We start from the raw sequence: 23,033 nt of genomic DNA on the forward strand, positions 1-23,033 counted from the left end.
GTCCCGTAGCCAAGGAGGCACAAAGAAGTTCCTAGAGGACCCCTGGGAACAGTGCCCTCTGGGCTGGAGCAATAGCACAGCAAGTAGGGCCTAAGCCTTGCCTGCAGCCAACCCAGTTCCGTTCGGGCATCCCATAGGGTCTCCCTAGGGCGGTCAGGAACGCAAAGAGCCAGGAGTAACCCCTGAGCACCGCAGGGTGTGGCTCAAAAACAAAACAAACAAACAAACAAAACACAATGCCCTTGCCTCTCCAGGGGCTCGCAAGATAAGGCCTGTAGGACCCAGGCGCGGCCCCAAAGTTCTGGGACATGGATGGGCATATGAAAGAGGGAAGAATCAGGGTAGCCCCAGTGCCAGCTGGCATCACCCCCCAGCTGCGCCGCGGGCAGGTGAGCTCACCAGGCCGTCTGGGTCCACTGCCGGCAGAGGAGCCTCCGGAAGGCACGGCGGAAGTCCTGGTTGAAGATGGTGTAGATGACGGGGTTCAGGGAGCTGTTGCAGTAGCCGATCCAGAAGAAGAACTGGAAGAGCCCGTGGGGCACCCTGCAGCGCTGGGGGCAGATGGCACCCAGGCTGTAGCTGAAGAAAAAGGGGAACCAGCAGAGCACGAAGACGCCGATGACCACGGCCAGCACGAAAGTGAAGCGCCTCTCTCGGCTCAGCTGCGTTCGCCGCCGCCACCACTGGACACTGGCTGTCCCCACGGCCCTGCTCAGGACCACCTGGCCCCGGAGAGTGGCCAGCACGCGGACGCCGGGGGGCTGCTGCAGTGGGGGGCTGTGAGGTGATGCAGGGGCAGGGGCGGGGGGCATGGTGTGGGGTCCTCCCTCCTCCTCATCTTCCTCCTCTTCCTCCTCCTCCTCTTCAGCTTCCTCCTCTGCAGATGCCACACACACACTTTCCTTTGGCTCCTGACCGGATTTGGGAAGGGCAGTCATGCTGGCGGGCAAGGCCTCGGGATCTTCGGGGGGCCCTACCTCCACGTTCTCCCCTGGAGTTTTCTTGGAGAGGCCAGCAGCCTCTCCGGCCACAGCCAGAGAAGAGACCAGGTTGCACAGCTTGGTGGAGGCAGCAGCAGCTCCTCGAGTGGGCCTGGAGGTCTGCTGAGATTCACCCTGGCCCCGGTGGCCCCTGGGCCTGGGCCCTCGACGGTGGCTGCGCCTGGCGATCAGGTAGATGCGCAGGTACACGAGGATCATGATGAGGCAGGGCGCGAAGAAGGAGCCGATGCTGGAGGCCAAGATGTACCAGGCCTCTTGGTTGAGCTTGCACTGCGGGCGCCCTCGGGGCTGCGGGCCCGGGTCCCCCTTGTAGACGAGGGGCGGCAGCGAGATGACGGCCGCGATGAGCCACACGGTGAGGATGATGCCCTTGATGCGGCGCGGGGTGCGCTTGGAGTTGTACTCGGGGGCCCGGCTCACCGCCCAGTAGCGGTCCAGGCTGATGGCGCAGAGGTGCACGATGGACGCGGTGCAGAAGAGCACGTCGAGCGCCAGGTACACCTCGCACCAGGTGCGCCGAAAGTACCAGTAGCCCAGCAGCTCGTTGGCCAGCGAGAAGGGGATGATGAGCGCGGCCACCAGGATGTCGGCGGCGGCCAGCGACACCAGGAACAGGTTCTGCGGGGCGCGCAGCGCGCGGCTGGTCAGCACGGCCAAGATGACCAGCACGTTGCCGAAGACGGTGAAGAGGATGAGGAAGGTGATGACGGCCGCGATGGCCGCGGTGGCCTGCGCCGAGTAGGGCTCCTGGTGGTCCATGTCGGGGCGAAGGGACCGGTGCAAAGGGCGCGCCGCCACGCGCGGTGCGCGGCCGGCTGGGGATGCGCCAGCGCGGATGGTCCCGCCGAAGCGCAGTTTGGGCGCACCGGAGCCGCCCCCCGGGGAATGCTGCAGGCACGGGGCCTCGGAGAACCGGACCTCGAGAACCGGACCCGGAGAAGCCCGTCTGGGACGGATGCCCGCGCCCAGCCCCGGCTCCTACATCCCCAGCGCCCTGAGTCCCCGCCGTCCGCGCCCCGAAGTTTCCCAAGTTGTTCTGCGGCCGCCGCGGCCCGCCCGGCCCAGGGGAAGTTGCGCACAGGCGGGCCGGGGTCTCCGGGGTCCGAGGAGGCGCTCGATCGCTCGCTTGGCTCGCCGAGCCCGGAGCCGCGCCCGCAGCAGCCGCCGGGCTCGGGGAAGCGACGCGGCGGGCGGAGCGTGGAGCCGGGCGGGGCGTGGCGCGGCAGGGCGCGGCGTGGGGCGGCGAGGCGCGGGGGGCTCCAGGTGCATCCCGCGCCCCGCACTCTGCGCCTCTGCGGGGCGTCCCCGCCTGGGGTCTCAGAGCCAGAGGTCTTGGATTCTCTGCGGGCCGAGGGTGCCGGGGCTGGCGCGCGCCACGATGCAAGGCGCGACCGCTCCTGGCTCGTGGCGCAAGGACTGAGGCCCGATCCGGTTCCCTAGATCGCGGCGAGCTCGTCTCTCCGGCCTTGCCCCGCACTGGCAGGGCAGGTGAGAATTCGGGGGTTGCCGATCCAGACTCCGACACGCCCAGACCCGAGGCCCGGCGCAGAGGCGCGGCGGGGGGGCCGAGGCGCAGGGCAGAGGGGAGACTTGCCCGGACCCCTCTCCAAAGGCTTCGTTCGCTCTGGGGATAGACCTTCTGACATGCGGGGCCCCTCGGGAGGCGCGGCTGGCCGGGTGGCGAGCACCCCCTGCCGCCGCACCAGGGAGTCAGGGTGAGGGGCCCAGTTTGGACCTGGGGAAGGCTCAGGACACGGAGGCTGTAGGACCCGGCCTCCCCGAGCTCCTTCTCCTTCTCCTGCAGCTGCCTTCCTTTCTTTTTCAGGAGAAAAAGGTAAAAGGTAAGAGCTTAACTATACACAAAAGGGACCTGTTACACTAGCAGTCCAGGAGGCAAATGGTGGGAACAGGGGCAGAGGGAGGACAACTCTGGTGATGGGAATGGCCCTAATTCACTGTCACTATGTACCTTAAATACAACTGTGAAAGACTTGTAATTCACATTGGTCTCAATAAAAAAAAAAGGGGGGGGGGGCGGCGAGGTGGCGCTAGAGGTAAGGTGTCTGCCTTGCAAGTGCTAGCCAAGGAAAGATCACGACCGCGGTTCGATCCCCCGGCGTCCTATATGGTCCCCCCAAGCCAGGGGCAATTTCTGAGCGTTTAGCCAGGAGTAACCCCTGAGCATCAAACGGGTGTGGCCCGAAAAAAAAGGGGGGGCCTGAGAGATAGCTTGGAGATAAAGCATTTGCCTTGCATGCAGAAGGACGGTGGTTCAAATCCCGGCATCCCATATGCTCCCCCGAGCCTGCCAGGAGTGATTTCTGAGTGTAGAGCCAAGAGTTACCAAGGGTTACCCTGAGCACTGCCGGGTGTGACCCCAAAAACATAAAAAAAGAAAAGGTAAGAGCTTGAGCCGTCAGCAGCCACTGAGAGTAAGACCACCAGCCAAGGGCTTCTTTGGTCAGAAGGGGACGAATGGCAAACGCCAGCCTCACTATCACCAGACAGAGTTAGCTTGAGGGAAGGTAGGAGAGCAGCCAGAGCGACTCAGAATCCTGCTAGAAGTTGAGCTTCATGGGGCCAGATGGATAGATAGCACAGCGGGTAGAGCATTTGCCTTGCTATGTTCAGGTTCAATCTCTGGCATCGATCGGGTGCCCCCAGCCTGCCTGGAGCGATTTCTGAGCGCAGAACCAGGAGAAACTTAAGCACTGCCGGGTGTGGCCCAAAAACAAACAAACAAAAAAAAAATGAGCTTCCCTGGTAAATCCAAAAGTGAGCGTGCCCCAGCTCCCTCTGCACTCCTGGTGAGAGAGGAAAGAGGAAAGAAGAGAAGGAGGAGGAAGAAAGAGGAGAGAAAAATGATCACTGCATCGATATACTATTATATGAACACACACACACACACACACACACACACACACACACACACGCCCTGTAGAGGGGTCTGTCTAGAAACAATGCTGGTAAACTCCCCACCCATCCCACTTCTGCAGCCTGCCCTAAGCACTTGTAGAGCCAGGCACTGCATGGAGGCAGGTCACTGCCTGGGGAGGTATCCATGCTGGGTTCAGGAAGCCACCAGTCTTCCCTAACCCCACCAGAAGTCCCCCTCTTTAAATTTTGTTTTTATTTTTAGCCACACTTGATGCTGCTGGTGCCAGAACTGAACCTGCTCACTGTCCATCTGTCTCTCTGGCCCTTTACAGAGACTATGGGTCCCTGGGTCCTGAAGGACCACATATTGTAGAGAGATGTCTTAGGTTTCTCCTTCTCAAGCCCAAGTTTCCATCAGTCTCAGAACATTTTTTGGGATGGACACCTCAGGGTGCTCAGGGGTCCAGGTTGGCCACACGCATAGCAACAACCGTATCCTTTGTACAGTCTCAAAACATCTGGACTCCAGACTGGAACACCAGCCAGTGCCTGTGCTCTGCACCTCCTTCCCTGACAGCCCAGGGATGCGGCTAACACTAACCCTAAGCCCAGTAAAGCTAAAGTGCGCTTGTGTGTTGTACAGGGCAAGCCCATCAGTTTTCCAGTCTCCTAGAGGGGTGTGTCTGACCCAGTGCCTGGGACCCCACCCACCCACTCAACCCCAGCATGCTGTTGGCCTTCCCACATGTGAGAACAACCCATGCAGGCTTGACTTCCGGAGGAAGAGTCTGTTTTATTTCTGCTCTCCCCACCCCCAAATATCCCAAGAGCTGTACCCTCCCACTGTCTCCACCAGAGGCATGGAATGGGGGAGCCTCCCAACCCCCTGGTCTCCTGGGCCAGCCCTCAAAGGAGCCTGGCTAGAGGACAACAGAATAATTCTGCTGAGCCTGAAGACCTGCTCTTCATCGCCACCAACAGCCCCAAAAGCATCCTGATTCTGGAGATTTCCATGCAGTGAGGAGGGAGGTGGGTGCTTAAGGGCTAAAGGACAGTGAAGCTGGGCCTGTGACCACATTCCCAGCGTCTTAGCTTTGTGACCCACCTCCCAGGCCATGCCTGAAGCCCAGGATGGGAGGTCCCTTGGCCTTTCAGGCTGGAACTTGCTCTCCCTCTTCCAGACTCCAAACCCCAGAGCATTAGATTGGCCCTTCACTTTAGGACAGAGGAAAGGCAGTTGCCTTGCATCCTGTCCCCCTCGGTTCAAACTTCATAGGTCTTCTGAGCACCACTAGATGTTGCCCCAAAACAATAAAGCACACCCTTTACTGCCAACATTTAGTGTTAGGCAAAAGCAGAGAGCTGGTAGCCCCCAAACCTGACACATCCAAAAGGAACATTGCACCCCTTTACCCCCATCACCCAGCCCCTGGGGAAGCTGATGGGGAATGGAGGTCAGAGGGTGACATATTCCTCAAATCGGGTCACTTGTTTGGGGCTAGAAGCCAGGGGAGTTGCCAAGAGACACCACAGGTTGTGACCCCAAATCATCCTGGGTAAAGGGTCCTCTCCCCACTTTGGGACAGAAGCTACAGTCTGGATCTTGGGGTTTTCCCCTAAAGGGACTATCCAGTGCTGGGGCTCCAGGCAGAGCTGGCTTCAGCATAGTATTCCCCTGGGGGACCGTAGGGTGATAGTCCTGCCAGGAGGGCTCTGGAGCAGGTCTGAGGTCTCCTGCTCCCTCCTTGGGGCTCAATGAGGAAGCTAGGGTCTGAGGTGCTTTAGCCAAGGTGCCCACCCCTAAGCTCTTCAGCACGGGGAGCCACTGCCCTCCAGGACTCTCTCCAAGTGCTTGGCTGCCTGCCCTGGGGCTGCTGGATCCCACCAAGGCCTTCCAAATCCATGGTAGGGGTGATCTAGAGGCAGAAGTAGGGGGCTCATCATGGTCGGGGGCCGGGTCTCCTGCAGGAAGAGAACAGTTAGTGAGGGATCCACTGCAAAGAGCCAGAACGGATGACAGCCATACACCCAACCACCCTGTCAGTCTCCTCAAGAGACTTCCTCTCCGCCCAGTCAGAGGTGCAGGTGCTTATTGGGACATGCGCACCGGGACCCTCCCTGAAGCCCCAGCCTGCTCTGATGGTCAACTGACCGGACAGTCTCCTGGAGCTGTCCTGCCCAGCTGTTGCACTTCACCTCATCATTCTCCCTCTCCTGCCTTGCTGGTTGAGTGCCCTGGACCCTGCATCCCAGCCACAGAATGTGGTCCCCTGAGCACAGAGGTGGGAATCACCCTGGAGCACCAGCAGGTATAGTGTCCCCAAATTTTGAAATGAATCACTGACGCTGCAGCCTCTGGTTACACAGACCCTTCGTGCTGAGCCCCAAAGCCTTCTTATCCCACATTCACCTCTTCCAAACCTCCCTTGACCCTTGAGACATCGTGAGGGAGTCCACATATGCCCTCCAAAGCCCAGGCCTGAGACCCCAGCTGCTGGCCGCTCTGCAGTCCTCACCAGGTATCAGCATCCCAGGACAGCTGCACCCAGTGCACTCTTAACTGCACATTCGGACTCCTGCTGTTGGCTCCCAGCTGCCTCACCTCCCGCATGTAATCCACATGTCCCCAGGTCTTCTGTTGCCCCTTGTCCCTGTCACTCACCCTTTTCGTCTGCACTGCATTCATAAAGCCTAAGGACTCTGCTGATGTCCGAGGAGCTCAGGTTCCAGCGTTGGCCAATGTGAATCTTGGGGTCCCAGAGCGGCACGATGGTGGGTTGCCCACGGCGGCTGAAGGCAAACCTGAAGCCCAGCAAGTGGGAATATGAGAGGGCATCACCTTGGGGACAGAGGAGCCAGACACAGGGCAGGTGCTCACCTGCCATAGTGCATGATGGACGAATAGTCATATGGTGCCAGCATGTTGCTGTTCCGGGTCTTCATGAAGTTGATCTCAAACCCTGAAACAAGGGACCATAATCCTGGTTAGCTGCGTGCAAGGCAAACACCCTACCCACTGTGCTATCTATCACTCCAGCCCTGTCCCTCTTCTTTGCACCTTCATCACCTCTTCAGGTGACATGAGAGCATGGGGACAGTGCCCCATTATTTCCAAGTTCACCATATCTCTCTTCCAGCTGACCTCGTGTAAAACAGAGCATCCCCCAAGGCCACAGACTGCTCCAAGTGTGCCCCCTAGTGGCAGAATAGAGTATCTGTTCCTCGGGCCCAGCTGGATTGCTGGATCTGTGTCCCAGCTCCCACTTCTGGTGGCCTGCAAGGCCGCCTTGTTCTTCCTGCCTGGGAAGGTGGTCCCTGTCCCACACAAAAAATTCACACTGTCCTGTTGGACAGAGCATCTTTCCTCCAGGTCATTCTGGTACTCTGGGCCTGGAGAAGATTTACCTCCCCACATCGTCTCTCCTGCCCTTGGCCAGAAACCACTAAAAGGCTTTGGACCCCAAATCCCCTTCCCACCTCTTCACAGTGACCAGTAGACACCTGGTCCCCAATCAGTGGTGTTTCAACATCATATGCCTGAGCTTCTTGCCCTTTTTTAAATTCCCCCAAGTTAAACATGATTTTGAATTTGCAGTATTTTGTCTGGCACAAAAATTAGGAAGTGTCAAGATAAGTCTCACTCCAGCCCCCTTAACTCCTACCACCATAGTTAATTACTGTTATTAGTTTGCATATTCTAACAGTTTGTTCTCTACAATTAAAAAATACAAATATATCCTAGTTTTTCCTCCATTCTTAAGTGATTTTTTTTCCATTAGGGTAATTGGTGCTTTTGTCCTCTTTTGTTTATTTGTTTTAAGGAATAATGCTTAAGTTTATTATTGCTGTGTGTGGCTTATTTCTTTATCTTCATACCATTAATTCTCTCCTCTTTTTTAATGCAAATTTAAATGTTTAATTTGTCAGTCTTTACTGACATATATTTAAGTCATGCATTTTCTCTAAGCATTGCTTTGTAAACCAAAGATTCCCAAACATTTGATTTTTCAGACTTCCTGCAATTTCCTTAACCCCAGAGCTAAAATATATGATTAAAAAAAAGACCTAAGTGGAAAACTTTTTGGCTTGGATTCATGATCACTTTCTACTTTTTACATCATGATCAGAAAAACCTCTGCATGAAATCTTTTTGCAATCTGAGGTTTGCTGCAAATTCCAGGCAAGGTTCACAGGCATTTCATCAAAATATTCTACCTGGTCTTAGTAGGTGTGCAGACATTCTCGTGCCTCCACCTCCCTAGACTAACCTGATCTCCACCTACAGAGTACTGCCATTCTCCCAAGAGCACCTCTTTCTCTGGAGTGTCCTCACCTGCTGTTCTCCAACTGGCCAACTTCCCCCAGTCAATTCACCTGGCATCCCCTGCAATGCCCTCACACCAAGAGCTCAGGATTGCACAAGTTCCAATACCACCCCTCTTCCCACACCCCCAAACCAACTAACACCTCACATGATCCTCTGCTTCCCTCCCTCGTGCAACCACTGGGGCTATTCCTCTCACCTGGATCAGGTTTCCCACACATGAGGACTGATCCACCTTCCTGGGCTCAGAGCTCTGCAGCTTGGCATCCAAGGCCCAGGCTGCTCTGCTCCCCAGACTGGCTGAACTATGCCCACCATTGCCTTCTATGATGTGATATCGGTACTTCCTCTACCCATGTGCCAATCAGTGCCACCTCTCATGCTGAGTACCTGAAGGGCTGCCCTCATTTCCTTCCTGGCATCAGCACCTGAACCTGGTGCATCCAATTCTACCATTGAGGTTCAACACCAGCATCAGGGACATCTTCCCTGCCCACTGCCCTCACAGGGCACCTGGCACGTGAGATTGCAAAGTCTCCCATTAGGTATGTACACAACAAGCAATGATCATGAAGATGCCACCAATCCTGTGCCCGGAGATGTTCAGAGAAACTGACAGTACAGTAGGTAGGGCTCTTGCCTTGCTTGTGACTGATCCCTAGTCCCCAAACCCTACCAAGAATGATCCCTGAGCACACAGCCAGGAGTAAGCCCTGAGCATCACCAAGTATGATTCCTCCCCAAAAAATAATTTTTAATTCCAAAACAAACCAACTGAGGGTGAGAAAAGCTTAGTCCTGGAGAAACGGGTACCCAGCTTTCCTGTAAAATAAGCAGGCAATAGGAATGGCAGAATTCACTCAAGCTCCAGGAACTCACCTGGCTGGATCTCTTTCCAGTTGATCTGGACATAGTGGTCTCGATCGGCTCGGGATTGCTCATGCCAGAAACCCAGCACATGCATAAGCTCATGCAGAACAATGCCCTTGCCCTTCTTCAAGCAGGCGAGTGACAGGGATACCACCTGCATCCCTCCATTGCGGCCCACACTGGAGAAGCACCTGTGGACCCAGGAGAGAGTCGCCAGTCATCAGTCAGGGCAGGAGAAACAGGCCACTCTTTCCTCAACACAGGCTGCTGCTCTACCCCCATGACTTCACAGCCTCTCTGGGAAGTGACTAAATCCTTGCTGTGAAATCATTACCAGTCTGAGCTACAGGGAGCAGGGTGCTAGCAAACAGTGCTGAAGGAAGCAACTCATTGGTGACTACAGCCCGAGGGGAGCCCTGAGACCAACATGTCACATACCATCTCAGATTCTAGCATGCTAGGAAGTGGGGATGGCCAGCACCCCCATCTCTAGAAAGTAGAAGGGGTCCAGAAGTGAAGGGCCTGGGGTCAAGTCATATGCACTTGCTTTGCATGTGTGAGGCCCTGAGTTCAATTCCTCACACAAAGCCCCTCTGAGCACCACTGCTGTGATTTTTTATAGAATAAAAAAAAAAAATGGGCCCGGAGAGATAGCACAGCGGCGTTTGCCTTGCAAGCAGCCGATCCAGGACCAAAGGTGGTTGGTTCGAATCCCGTTGTCCCATATGGTCCCCCGTGCCTGCCAGGAGCTATTTCTGAGCAGACAGCCAGGAGGAACCCCTGAGCAACGTCGGGTGTGGCCCAAAACCAAAAAAAAAAATAGGAGGCTGGGGAGATGACTCAAAGAAAGAACTGGAGGGCAAATTTTGCCTGTGGGAGGACAAAGTTTAGTCCCCAGCATGCCATGGTCTTCTATGCACCTCCATAATGAGTCCCACGCCCTGAGCTACGAGTGGTTCCTGCAAACCTACCAGATGTGATGAAAGACCAAAAAGTAGAAACTTTTTTCAAAGTTCAGAGGCTTAACCAGTGTCACAACTCCTGAACCATGGAGCCCAAACCAGAGGATCCCTAAAACCTGCACTCACACCCCACCAGACACCTCCCAGAGAGGAGGGATTCATAAAAGGAAGCTGAACACCCCTTCTCTCTCCCACTTTCCCTCATAGATCCGATTCACAGTGTGAAAATTTCGGTAATGTCAAGGGGACTCCAGGCCCAGGGGACCAGCCCATAAAAAAGGTTTCACCAATACTTAGTTAATGTTGGGGCCAGAGTGATAGCACAGTTGGTAGGGCATTTGCCTTGCATGCAGCCAACCCAAATTCGATCCCAGGCATCCATAAGTTCTCCTGAGCCTACCAGGAGTGATATCTTTTTTTTATTTGTCCCAGGAGTGATTTCTGAGTGCAGAATCAGGAGTAAACCCTGAGCGCCACCAGGTGTGTCCCAAAAACAAAACAACAAAAATAAATACTTGGTTAATGTAACTGAACTCAGAAGCCTGCCCACATGTGGGCACATTCAAGCACACACACTTACCCAGACATGGGCACAATGGACACGAAGTCTCTCTGGCCCTGGTAGCTGACGAACTTGACACACGTGAGCCTCTCAAACTCAGCAAAGGCCTCCAGGATAACCTGGTGATCAGCCTTACCTAAGAGGAGAAACCTGGCTGCAGCCCCAGCCAAATTCACGGAACCCATGGGGGCCATTAGCAGATCTTTCCAAAGGGTGACAAACTCCCTAGGAATGACTGGTCAAGAAACTTAGGGGTCAGATCATGGGCTTGGGGAAGGCAATGGGGACAGGGTGGGAGAGGGAGAAGCCTACAGAGGAGCTGACAGGAATTCGGTGCTGTGCAAGGAGCCCACCGTGAGACTCCAGGACTGGAGAACATGCTCACTTACTGTACTTTCTGGAGAGCACGAAGGGAACCTCCACAACTCCTCCATTCTTGGGCCACTTGTTGCCGGAAGCCGATGATAGTTGAAAGGGACTCTGAGTAAAGAAGTCAGCTCAGGGATCCTAGGAAGAGAGCCCCGAGAGCCCCCAGAACCACGCTTCCTGCTGCAGGCAGCAGAGAGCCAGTGATGCTAGGTGGGAAGGCCATCAGAAAGGGGGTCTTAGTGGGAAGTTGAGAGTGGGGGCCAGCCATGGAAATGCTGCACAGCACAAACCCTTTATCAACAGACCAACATGAACCCTGTCCTGAAGATATCTCCTGCAGTCTCTTAGGGCCTAGCTCAGAAAGATGGAGCTGCACTTGTAGGCCCCCAACTCCAGAGCTCCTCCCAGTCTCAAGCTTCCTGAGTGAAGCGATGGAGAGATGGATGTGTGTTTGCATGTGTGGCACAAACACTCACCGGCCGGAGGATGTCACCCTCAATGAGAAAGCTGTTTTCTGGGCTTTCCTCCGGGATGAGCCCTGGAAAGAAAGCAGGACTGTGTTTGCCCATGAACATAGATTTTCAGGACAGGCTGAGCAGCCCAAATCTGCTCCTGGGGAGCAAGTATTGTCCTGATTTTCATGTCTGCTCCACTCTGCTCCAGTCTAGGGAGTGAGTGAGGAAAGCTGAAGAGCCAGAGCCCCGATAACTTCTGCATCCCCAATGATGCCTCAGACTTGGTCTACCTGAAAAGCAGGGGTGTCACAGCCTGTATATATCAGTGTGGGTCATCTGAAGTCTGCAATCCGCCCCCCCCCACCATGCGTTCATCTGTGGATGAACTCTATTGCATTGTTTTTCTCATGGTTTTCTTCTTGACATTTTATTTGAAGAATAACCAGCTCAGAAAAAGTTCTTGGTATTCTGTTTGTATTTCCGATTTTATTCAAGTATTGTATTTAAATATTTCTTTTTTTTTTTTTTATGTGGAGAAACTCTTGGTGATAAAGTGCAAAAAATCCTCCAGGGGCTGGAGCGATAGCACAGTGGTAGGGTCTTTGTCTGGCACAGGGCCCAGGACAGACCTAGGTTTGATCCCCAGCATCACATATGGTCCCCCAAGAAATTGCTGCCAGAAGCGATTTCTGAGCACAGAGCCAGAAGTAACCCCTGACCCTTGCTGGTGTGGCCAAGGGAGAAAAAAAAAAAAAACGAAGACAAACCCTCCAACCCCCAACCCCTCCCCTCTCCCAGGCAACTTCTTAGGGCCAAAGACCTTCAGCTGTGACGCACCTCCACCCCAACTGCTGGCATGCCCACAGTAGGACAGGAGCATCTGTCACTGCATATCATCAGCTCAAGCAGGAGTTGGGCTCCAGCTACCCAGATGAAATATTTGCCCCAAATTCAGCAATTTTGGGCCCAGAAACCTCAGACTCTGGCCAAGGTGTTCTTCTCAGTGGCCCCACCAGTAGAGAGAGGGATGGCCCAAGTATGGCTCCCACAGACGCCTGCTCCCTCTGTGTCTGGCACCCACATTTGTGAGGACTCCCACTTCTGCACTGCTTTGTCCCAGAACACCACTCAGGGTCCTCCTTCAGCCAAGAAGACAAGATGAATTGGGATGTGTACCCAGAGCCTCTGCTTCGCAGCCGTGTTTGCCTTTGACACAGCTGCAGACCATCCTAGTAGAGGCGGCTCACACCTTTCTAACATATGCTAATGATTTTGGAGACTCCAAAGACCCAGTGTCAGGCCATTAAAAAATAACAAGCAGGGGCTGGAATGGTAGCACAGCGGTAGGGCATTTGCCTTACTCGTGGCTGACAAGGATAGACAAAGGTTCCATCCCGGGCATCCCATATGATCCCCTGAGCGCTGCCAGGTGAGGCCAAAAAAAAAAAAAAAATAACAAGCAAGGGGCCGGAATGATAGCACAGCTTGCCTTGCACGTGACTATACCAGAATGGACCCTGGTTCAAATCCCGGCATCTTTATATGGTCCCCGGAGCCTGCCAGGAGCGAGCACAGGGTGCTATTGGGTGTGGGAAAAAATAACAAACTTGTTTGTCTTTCTTAGAGTAACTCCAGGGCCGGAGAGAACATCAAAGTCTGAGTGCTGGCTTTGCATGTGGGAGGCCCAGGTTCCATCCCTGGCACCACTTGGTCCCCTCAGCACTGCTGGGAGTGACCTCCTGAGCACAGAGCTGCAAATAACCAAACATCACCACCACCACCAAAATAAAAGGAACAGGATTGGAGCAATAGTATAGTGGGTAGGGTGTTTGCCTTGCACACGGTCAACCCAGATTCGATCCCTGGCATCCTATATGGTGCCCTGAGTGCCACTGGGTGTGGCCCCAAAACAAACAAAAAAGGAACGATTTAGTGTAGATGATAAAGGTTTTTTTTTTTTTTGGTTTTGTTTTGTTTTGGTTTGGTTTTTGGTTTTTGGGCCACAACCAGCGGTGCTCAAGGGTTACTCCTAGCTGTCTGCTCAGAAATAGCTCCTGGCAGGCATGGGGGACCATATGGGACACCAGGATTCGAACCAACCACCTTTGGTCCTGGATCGGCTGCTTGCAAGGCAAACGCCGCTGTGCTATCTCTCCGGGCCCGATAATAAAGGTTTTGAAGTTGTTCCAGAACTACCTCTTCACCTGGAGCTAAGCAGCCACTCCCACCTCAGCTGCATGTCTGAGAGTAAGTCTTGGGTGTCCCAACCTAGGTCCAGTCACAATTCTGCTCCCAGGAGCAGCAATGCCTCACCTTGGTTAATTGCAGGAATATCCCTGTCCTCAGATGTCTGGGTCTCCTCAGTGAGGACATCTTCTAGGAAACTGGGCACACAGGCTCCTGGGCAGCTGGAAGCTATGGGTACTCCTAGGATTGGTCCTGCCAGGCAGATGGGCACGTTCATGCCAATGCACCAGGTACCCCCATTGATGATATAGGATGACAACCATGGGAGAGGGGTGGGGACACAGGGGAGGCAAAATGCAAGACCCAGAGTCCAGAGAGATAGCACAGCTTTAGGGTGTTTGCCTTGCACACAGTTAATTCAGGACAGATGGTGGTTCAAATCCCGGCATCCTATATGGTCCCCAGAGCCTGCCAGGAGTGATTTCTGAGTGCAGAGCCAGGAGTAACCCTTGAACACTGCTAGGTGTGGACCCCATCAAAAAGAAAAGAAAAGAGAAAGGAAAGGAGAGAAAGGAAAAGAGAAAAAAAAGAGGAAAGAGGAAAGGAAAAAAGGAAGGAGAAAGAAAGAGAAAAAGAGAGAGAGAAACAAACCCCCTAGATAAGTGCCATTTCCTAACCCATTTGGATGCTTCCAGGCCCTGCAGGGTGCAAGCCTCATCCACTGGCCTCTCTCCAGGGCACAGACCAGACAGTGCTTACCTAGCAAAAAGAACAGAACCAGTGCCCAAGGCCAGAAGCCTCCCATCTCCCCACTCTGAAGATTCTAGCTCGGCACAAACCCAACCCCTCAGAACAAGGCAACCTCGGAGCAGCCTTCCAGCCACTCCCCACCTTAAGTAGCAACGTCCCTAATCCCCACCTGCAGCTCTGTCCTGAGCCACCACACCTGCAGACCCCTCAGCCTCCCCCACTGTCAAGCTGCCCCAGCTGCAGCCCACCCGTGCTCCCCACCCTCAGTCCAGCCCAGCCCTCTGCACCCCATGTGGAGCAAAAGCAAGAGTGGGGGGCCAAAGTACCTGGAGGAAGGGGCCTCCCACTTGAGGGAGCTGCTTTTCTGAAATCCACTCTTACCACAAAGGGGCAGAACAGCTTTGCAGAAAGGAGCTGAGATGCATTGGGAAGGTCTCCACCTTCCAGCCAAGGGGTCTCCTTCCCCTAGGCCAGTGCTTCTCAAATAGTGGGGTGCACCCCCCCAGGGGGGCCATGAGGCTCTGTAAAGGGGGGTGCTTTTTACCTCAGCAAACACTGTCCTAACAAGCTAAGCCCCGAGTTTATATCTCTGTATGTCTCTGGAGCTGAGAGTTGCTGTGTCCTGCTTCAAACCCCGCTTCGAAAAGCTATGCATTGCAAAACATGCTCATTGTAGCCGTTAATCCAGACACCACCTCTGATTTAAAAATAAGCTCAAGGGGCTGGAGAGATAGCACAGCGGTGTTTGCCTTGCAAGTGGCCCATCCAGGACCTAAGGTGGTTGGTTTGAATCCTGGCATCCCACGTGGTCCCCCGTGCCTGCCAGGAGCTATTTCTGAACAGATAGCCAGGAGTAATCCCTGAGTATAGCCGGGTGTGGCCCAAAAACTAAAAAAAAGAAAAAAAAATCAGTTCAAATTATTTTATAGATATTTGTTTTGCAGGTTAAAGTATTCTTTTTTTTTTTTTTTTTTTTTTGGTTTTTGGGCCACACCCGGTAACGCTCAGGGGTTACTCCTGGCTATGTGCTCAGAAGTCGCTCCTGGCTTGGGGGGCCATATGGGACACCGGGGGATCGAACCGCGGTCCGTCCAAGGCTAGCGCAGGCAAGGCAGGCACCTTACCTTTAGCGCCACCGCCCGGCCCTAAAGTATTCTTTAATAAAGATAGGGCACGAAAAATGTTTTCTTCTTCCTAGGGGGGCATGACCGAAAATAATTGAGAAGCACTGCCCCAAGCAGAGATGAGGGCAAGGTTGTCTCAGCTCCAGAGCCCTCTCTGTCCTATCTGTGGAAGGAAGACAGGCCACTGCATTGGAGAAGGGAGCATGTGGGCTATTCTTGACAGTGCCTGGGGTCTGCTCACAACTCTGGGCTCAGGAACCACTTGGCAGGGATCAGACCTAGGCATTCTACCTGCAAAGCAGGCGATCAACCCTTTGCTTATCTTGCCAACCCAGCAACTACTCCCTTTTCTGGCACTCAGTGGTTACTCCTGGCTCTGCTCTCAGAAATTGCTCCTGGCAAGCTCAGGGACCTTATGGGATGATGGGGATCGAACATGAGTCTGTCCTGGCAAGGCAAATGCCTTACCACTGTATTATCTCTCCGGCCCCTCTTATTTTGTTTTGAGGCCACACCCAGCAGAGCTTGAGGGGCAATTACCAGCTTGTGCTCAGGATTTGCTCCTGGTTGTACTGTTCAGGGTGGTCCCAAGCAGGGATTGAACCCACGCTATTTGCTGTGCAAAGCGTGTGCTCAACCCATTGAGTCAGATCCTTCCAACCCATTTATAGCGCCTATTTAATTTTAGTATAAAACATAAAAGAACAGCCCAAGTGGTAGCTCAGCTGTAGGGCATTTGCCTTGCCCATGGCCAACCCAGGATTGACCCCGGTTCGATCCCCAGCATGCCATAGGGTCTCTGAGCCTGCCAGGAGCAATTTCTGTGTTCAGAGACAATAGGAAGTCCCAGACACTGCCATCACCACCATCCCCCTGCAACAAGAGAATGCCCTCTGTAACTCGTGCCCAAGACAAGCCTGCCCTGTGGGAGGAGGGATACATTGGGCCCACACACTTCACATGGGTGCCAAAGCAACCTCCACACCTGCTCAAAGAGTAGGACACTAGAACTCAGTCTCAGGCTCCGCAGGGGCTCCTGCCTCAGACTTGTCACCCGGGGAGACAGCAGACAACGGTGCTCTCTAACAATGCCCGGTGTTTCTGCCACATCCGCAACCTGGCAACCCTTCAATGTGGGTGCCAACTCCCCTGGAACAAGGTGATAAGGAGGTGCCCCTGCAGCCCTGGCAAATTTAAAAAGGTGAGAACAGGAAGCTGCTTCCGAAATGGATGGAAACCCTTATGCAAGATCACTTGCTGGGGCACAGAAAAGAGATTCTTCTTGCAGGACAGCGAAAGGGGGAGTAGGTCCGGGGGGTGGGGGCTGGCTCAGGAGGCTTTGCAGGTCCAAGGCATCAATTTCTTACCCAATCCTCTGTAGCCAACATCAACATCACCAAGCTGAACTTGGAGCATCCAACCCAGCTGGCTTGAGTTTTGCCTGGAGTGGCCCCAGGTCCTCTGGAGCACTGCTTGGGAGTCTGGGGACAAAAGCACAACAAGGGTGACAGGAAGACAGGGCAGGCTTTAGTGCATGTGCCTTCCATGCACAAGGCTTTAAGTCTTGTCCCTGGTACCCCATGACTTCTTGGCTTCCTCAACACTGGGCCTGGGCATAACCCAAAGTTGCCTCTATGAAGAGAGAAACAAAAACACTGGATCCTGACATTCTGCCAAGGAAAATCGACATTGCATAGGACCTCTTGATGTAGCATTCCACAGCCACCGAGCTCATAGATGGCACAAACGGAAAGGAGGAGGACAGTGGGTGTTGGGGGTGGGAACAGGGCGCTGTTTAAAGCAGCATTCCCCAAACTTCATAGCCCTATGGCCAGAGGTTTGCCATGTTCCTCTACCATGCACGATGCTAGTTGGTATGCTGATTGAGATGCAGGTGGTTGAAGCCCCTGGTTAAAAGCAGTTTCTCAGCCATGTGTCCTGTGACCCCTTATTTGGGGGCAGTAGTGACTCTTGACACAATCTTGCCTGAAGTCCCTTGTAAGATTCTGGGTGTCCTCAGTAGCCCTTGCAGGTTTAGAGGCTATTCAGACACCTGCTTTGAAAGGTGGAAACCTTCTGGAGATTCATATGTACAATGGGAAGACACTTAATGTTGTTGAGCTGGCTACTGGAAGACTGCCTCAGTTGCAAAAGAAAGGAGAGACAAAGCAAGGGAAGGAAGAGAGAAAGAAAAGGAGGAAAGGGAGGAAAATGAAAGGAGGGAGGGAAGAAGAGAGGAAAGGTTAAAGGAAAGATGGAAGGAAGGAAGGAAGGAAGGAAGGAAGGAAGGAAGGAAGGAAGGAAGGAAGGAAGGAAGGAAGGAAGAAGGAGGGAGGGAGGGAGGGAGGGAGGGAGGGAGGGAGGGAGGGAGGGAGGGAGGGAGGGAAAGAAGGAATGAGGGAAGGCGGAAGAAAGGAAGGAACGAGGGAAGGAGGAAGGAAGGAAGGAAGGAAGGAAGGAAGGAAGGAAGGAAGGAAGGAAGGAAGGAAGGAAGGAAGGAAGGAGGGAGGGAGGGAGGGAGGATGGAAGGAGGGAGACAAACTTTTTATTCTATTTTTTGTTTGGTTTGGGGGCTACACTGACAGTGCTCACACTCCTAGCTCTGCACTCAGGGACTATTCCTGGCACAGTAGACCATATGGGATGCCAAGTATCCAACCGGATACAGCCACATACAAGGCAGGACAGCTTCCTGTTGTGCATCACTTCGACCCCACATTTCACTGTCCATTTTTTGGGGGGACCACACCCAGTAATGATCAGGGGTTACTCCTGGCTATGCGCTTAGAAATTGCTCCTGGCTGGGGGACCATATGGGACTCGGGGGATCAAACTGTGATCCGTCCTAGGCTAATGTGCGCAAGGCAGATGCCTTACGGCATGCACCACAGCTCCAGCCCCTATTTGTCTATTTATTGTCTCCCTGCCCTCCCTTGTTGTTTGTGATGTAGGTGCTGTCGTGGCTGGGGACAGTCCAGTTCCAAAGAAACATGGCCCAGTTCTGTAGGCACTTGCCTGGTCAAGCCTCCTAAACCCTTTGCTTCCAGCACCTTCTTTAGCTCATAAGTCCTGAGCTCGTATGCAATGACTAACCTGTATAATTCTCAGCACCACACTGAGACGGGCAAATGAAAACGCCATCTCTTTTAGACAAAGAAGTAAATCTAAGTTGGGTCAGAGAAACAGTACAGCAGGTAGGCACTGGCCTTGCTTGTGGCTAACCCAGTTTTCATCCCCAGCACCTAAGAGGGACTCCTAGGAGTGACTCCAGAGTGTGAGTGTAGAGCCAGGAGTAAGACATGAGCACTGCCAGGTGTGGCTCAAAAAGCAAAAAAGATGAAAGAAAGGAAAGGAAAGGAAAGAAAAGAAAAGGAAAGAAAAGGAAAGGAAAGGAAAGAAAAGAAAAGAAAAGAAAAGAAAAGAAAAGAAAAGAAAAGAAAAGAAAAGAAAAGAAAAGAAAAGAAAAGAAAAGAAAAGAAAAGAGGGAGGGAGAGAAAGAAAGAAAGAAAGAAAGAAAGAAAGAAAGAAAGAAAAGAAAAGAAAAGAAAAGAAAAGAAAAGAAAAGAAAAGAAAAGAAAAGAAAAGAAATGGATATAGAAGATTAAGCCAAACCATACTGCCAGTCTTTTTCGGGGGGGGGGGGGGGGGAATTGAGTCACACCTGGCAGTGCTTAGGGGTTACTCCTGGCTCTACACTCAGAAATCAATCACTCCTGGCAGGCTCAGGGACCATATTGGATGCCGGGATTTGAACCACCGTCCTTCTGCATGGAAGGCAAATGCCCTACCTCCAGCCCCCACACTGCCAGTCTTGACTGTGCCCTGCCAGGCACTCAGAATACACAGAGAAAAGATGAGCAGCCCTTAAGCAAAGTGGGCAAGCTAGGTGACCCTTTCTTTAAAAGTCTCGGTATACCTTGCAAATCAGAAACCTCCAGTAGCCTCAAACAGGGGTCTCAAACTCGGCCCTCCATACATTTTGTGACCCTGCCCTAGAGGAATCTTTTTTTGTTTTGTTTTAGTTGTTTGGGTCACACCCCCCAATGTTCAAGACTTACTACTGACTTTGCATTCAAGGATCACCCCGACTTTGCCTCCTGCAGCCCCCAGGTAAATTGAGTTTGAGACCCCTGCAAGAAACACCTGCTACTAACTAGCTCTGGGCCAATGTCTAGTGTGCTCCACAACAGCCTAGTCCGGAGCTGGGCCTGGAACCAGTGACGCTCAGGGGAGCTCCAGGAAGTTACGAAGGGTGGGTGCAAGAAACAGCAGGTCTTGCCTTGGGGGTTCTGTGAGCCGCAGAAGGCCATGTGCCTTCTAGAGACAGGGGAAGGACATCCAAGCACCAGTCCCAATGAGGATGTAGAAGTCTCGTGGGCTCTGTTGCTCATAAAGGGAGGTAGCTCAGGCCAGGGTGCCTGGCTGCCTCCTGGGGGTGAGCGCATGCAGGTGAGGTCTGATCAAGGAAAAGCTTTCCAGCACTTTCTCAGATGCTAACTTTTTTTTTTGGTTTTTGGGTCACACCTGGTAGTGTTCAAGGGTTACTCCTGGCTCTACGCTCAGAAATCACTCCTGGCAGGCTTGGGGACCATATGGGATGCCGGTATTCGAACCACCATTGGTCCTGGGTAGAGGCAAATGCCCTCCCTCCATGCTATCTCTCTGGCCCTCAGACGCTGACTTTTTACCACACACTTGGGAAGCTTACAAAAACAACAGCAATGTTTTATTAACACGTCCTCAATGTTCTGTATAAATATAAAGTGCTAGGTTTCCAACCACTGTCCACAGGGCTGGGAGGAAGTGTTAACTGTTGGTGAACACAAAGAACTTTCCAACACCAAGAAGCTCCCGGGGCCCTGCCCTCCAGGCCCTTCCAGGCCCCCCAGGCCAGAAAACACAGGATTCTGGGACCTAGATGGCTGTCATGGTTTGTTCCTTGGAAATCTGAAGCTGCCAAAAATTTCAGCAGTGATGGGATCACGGTGGTGAGTCCAGTTGGTTTCTGCCAACAGCGGGGAAGAAGAGGGTCAGACGTACCCTCATTCTGCCCCAAGATGAGGGCCAGCCCTCAAGTCTCTAAGAAGAGCACCAGGTGAGAAAGTCCAACCTTCCCAGTGCCCTGACCCAAGGCCAAACTTCCAGAAGTAGCAGCTCTCCCTGCAGGGAATCAGGACACTCTTCTAAGAAGCCGGGATTGGTGGGCACCCTAGCTGAGAAGCCCTGACTCAGTGGCAAAGCACCTGAGTCTCAAACTGCAGCAGCTGCCCCATGAAGCTAAAGTTGGGGGAGATGACGCCCCGACGCTGCTTCACAAAGTCAAAGGCCTCTTCCAGCCGTACCCGGCGGCTCTGGATGAGGTAAGCCAGGCAGATGGTGGCAGAGCGGGAGACGCCTGCCTGGCAATGCACCAGCACTCGGCCTCCGCTGCTTTTTACCGAGTCTATAAGGCAAGCAGAGCAGAATGGGATCAGTGGGGAAGGCTGTAGAGAGACGGATGCCAGCCCCTCCTCCTAGGGTCCCCTATATCCCCAGGCTGGCCCTCTGCCCCTTACCAATGAAGCCAATGGCCTCCTGGAACCAGGCGCTGATCTCCACCACCTGGCTGTCCTCCACCGGGATGCACTTATAGCGGAAAAGGCCCTCGAAGGGGTTGGGACAGCTGGAGACGTTGAGTACCGCGGTGATGCCACAGGCCTGCAGCCCCTGCAGATCCGAGGCATGGCTGCAGCTGCCCAGGAACAGATGAGGCAGGATCTCCACAGGGCCTCCCTGGAGGAGAGAAGGGCAGGGATCAGTCTTTGGCACACTCAGGTTCTGCGTCTCATCGGAGACAGCCCATCCATCACAAAGGATCCCCTCACATCCAAATCCAACAACTTGCACATGCCCATGTGCAGGGCATCCTATAAACGTCAGGGGCAGGGATCATCCCCTGCGCGCCCCCCCCCCCACTGACACTAACAAGAGCTTCTGTTCTTTTTCATTTATTATTATTCAATTTGGGGGCCACACCCGGCGGCGTTCAGGGTTATGCACTCAGAAATCGCTCCTGGCAGACTCGGGGAATCATACGGGATGCCAGAATCAAACCGGGTCTGCTTGGCCCGTGTGCCAGACCAAGGCACTCCCCAAACAAGAGTATCGACCCCGGCTCACCTGGTCATAGACGGGCACCCTGGGGTCCGCGACAGGAGGGCAGTTTTCCTCGACAGGAGGCAGCGTCACCGGGGCCGGGGCCTCTGAGCACAGGTCGGAAGCGCAGGCCTGGAAGGCGGCAAAGCCTCCTGCGGGAAGGGGCAGGCAGGTGAGCGCAAGGGCCAGGGAGGGTCTGTCTGGGAGGGCCTTGGAGGGTCTGGGAAGGCCTGGTTGGGTCTGACCATGAGGGTCCTGGTGGGCCTGGGAGGGCGGGTGAGTGGTAGGGTCTGGGAAGGCCTGGGTGGATCTGACCGGGAGGATCTGGGAGGGTCTGGGTGGGCCTGGGAGAGCAGAGCGGGTGAGCGAGAGGGTCTGGCCAGGAGGGCTAGGGAGGGTCTGGGAAGGCCTGGGTGGGTCTGGCCGGGAGGGTCCGGGTGGGCCTGGGGGAGCGGGGGAGCTGGAGGGTCTGGGTGGGTCTGGCCAGGAGGCTCGGGAGGGTCTGGGAAGGCCTGGGTGGGTCTGGCCGGGAGGGTCCGGGTGGGCCTGGCCGGGGCGCGGGCGCTCACCTCGGAGCAGGCACACGGCGGTGCGCCCCGGGCTCGTCTCGTGCGCCAGCGCGGCGAGCAGGACGCGGGCCGGGCCGTCGGGCGGGAGCGCGGCGAGGGACGCGCTGTCCTCGTCCAGCACCACGGCTCGGGCCAGCTCCCCTCGGGCCAGGCGCGCCCGCAGCGCGCGGTCGGGCAGCAGGCAGGCCAGGGCTGCGGCGGGCGGGCCCCGGGCGCGGCGCCGCAGCAGCGCGTTCCAGGGCACGGGGCGCGCCGAGCGCACGCGGCGCCGGCAGAAGGCCAGGAAGGGGCGGCAGTCCAGCAGCAGCGTGCGCTCCGCCTCCCGCGGCTCCCGCAGCAGCGCGCCCAGCGCCGCGCACTCCAGCTCCACGGCGGCCTCCAGCCCCATGCGTCCGCCCGGCCCGGCCCGGCCCAGCGCTAGCTCCGCAGGCTCCTCCCGAGTGCGCCCGCCGCCCTGGGTCCCCGGCCTTAAGTACGGGTGGCGCGGCCCCTGGGGGGCTCCCCCGGAACTAGGCGGCACAGGAAGGCGCCGGCCGCCCCCGCACCCTCACGTGGGCGCTGGCCGGCCCGGAGCGCTTGGGGAGACGGAAACCGGCCTGGAGAGGAGCCCGCTGCGCTCAGGCTCTGGGAACCAGAGCACCCTGCTCCTAGGACACTTGGTGGTGGGGTGCGGTGTTGCCCTTTCTCCTGATGCCCCTCTTCGTTCTGTCCCCCAACCCCCTGGTTTCCTTGTCTGAGAGTGTGGGACACAACTGGGAATCTTTGGGCCAGGAGCTACATAGCACCCAGGGCTAAGCACATGCTTGGCTGCTGAGTGGAGGGGAGATGGGTTTTTGGGGAATCCAGGT

General features: G+C 54.8%; 3 protein-coding genes across 3 annotated transcripts; all 3 read right to left on the reverse strand.

The window, feature by feature from the left end:
- Positions 1-395: 395 nt before the first annotated feature.
- Positions 396-1,760, reverse strand: ADRA2B (adrenoceptor alpha 2B). Its single transcript, XM_049785062.1, has one exon. It carries the CDS (start codon positions 1,758-1,760, stop codon positions 396-398), a length of 1,365 nt encoding a protein of 454 aa, XP_049641019.1.
- Positions 1,761-2,437: 677 nt separating this feature from the next.
- Positions 2,438-13,884, reverse strand: ASTL (astacin like metalloendopeptidase). Its single transcript, XM_049784564.1, has 10 exons — positions 13,734-13,884; positions 11,442-11,503; positions 10,986-11,076; positions 10,615-10,732; positions 9,082-9,263; positions 6,757-6,838; positions 6,541-6,680; positions 5,764-5,840; positions 5,292-5,316; positions 2,438-2,736 (listed from the first exon to the last, which is right to left on the reverse strand). Exons 1-10 carry the CDS (start codon positions 13,882-13,884, stop codon positions 2,438-2,440), a joined length of 1,227 nt encoding a protein of 408 aa, XP_049640521.1.
- A 6,529-nt stretch (positions 13,885-20,413) lies between these two features.
- Positions 20,414-22,573, reverse strand: DUSP2 (dual specificity phosphatase 2). Its single transcript, XM_049785094.1, has 4 exons — positions 22,186-22,573; positions 21,641-21,768; positions 21,037-21,253; positions 20,414-20,924 (listed from the first exon to the last, which is right to left on the reverse strand). Exons 1-4 carry the CDS (start codon positions 22,571-22,573, stop codon positions 20,710-20,712), a joined length of 948 nt encoding a protein of 315 aa, XP_049641051.1. The 3' UTR covers positions 20,414-20,709.
- Between the last annotated feature and the right edge of the window lie 460 nt (positions 22,574-23,033).

This window comes from Suncus etruscus, chromosome 12 (assembly GCF_024139225.1).
Source record: "Suncus etruscus isolate mSunEtr1 chromosome 12, mSunEtr1.pri.cur, whole genome shotgun sequence".
NCBI classification, from domain to species: domain Eukaryota; kingdom Metazoa; phylum Chordata; class Mammalia; order Eulipotyphla; family Soricidae; genus Suncus; species Suncus etruscus.

Bases quoted from the DNA above. Each gene is read 5' to 3' on its own strand.
- ADRA2B (XM_049785062.1), bottom strand. From the start codon at position 1,760: ATGGACCACCAGGAGCCCTACTCGGCGCAGGCCACCGCGGCCATCGCG.
- ASTL (XM_049784564.1), bottom strand. From the start codon at position 13,884: ATGAACGTGCCCATCTGCCTGGCAGGACCAATCCTAGGAGTACCCATA. The intron at 11,504-13,733 runs GTGAGGCATTGC...CTTTCTTTCCAG, and splicing joins TATTCCTGCAATTAACCAAG to GGCTCATCCCGGAGGAAAGC. The intron at 10,733-10,985 runs GTAAGTGAGCAT...TTCTCCTCTTAG, and splicing joins CGTGCTCTCCAGAAAGTACA to GTAAGGCTGATCACCAGGTT.
- DUSP2 (XM_049785094.1), bottom strand. From the start codon at position 22,573: ATGGGGCTGGAGGCCGCCGTGGAGCTGGAGTGCGCGGCGCTGGGCGCG. The intron at 21,254-21,640 runs GTGAGCCGGGGT...TCTCTCCTCCAG, and splicing joins GGGTGCCCGTCTATGACCAG to GGAGGCCCTGTGGAGATCCT. The intron at 20,925-21,036 runs GTAAGGGGCAGA...CTTGCCTTATAG, and splicing joins GGAGGCCATTGGCTTCATTG to ACTCGGTAAAAAGCAGCGGA.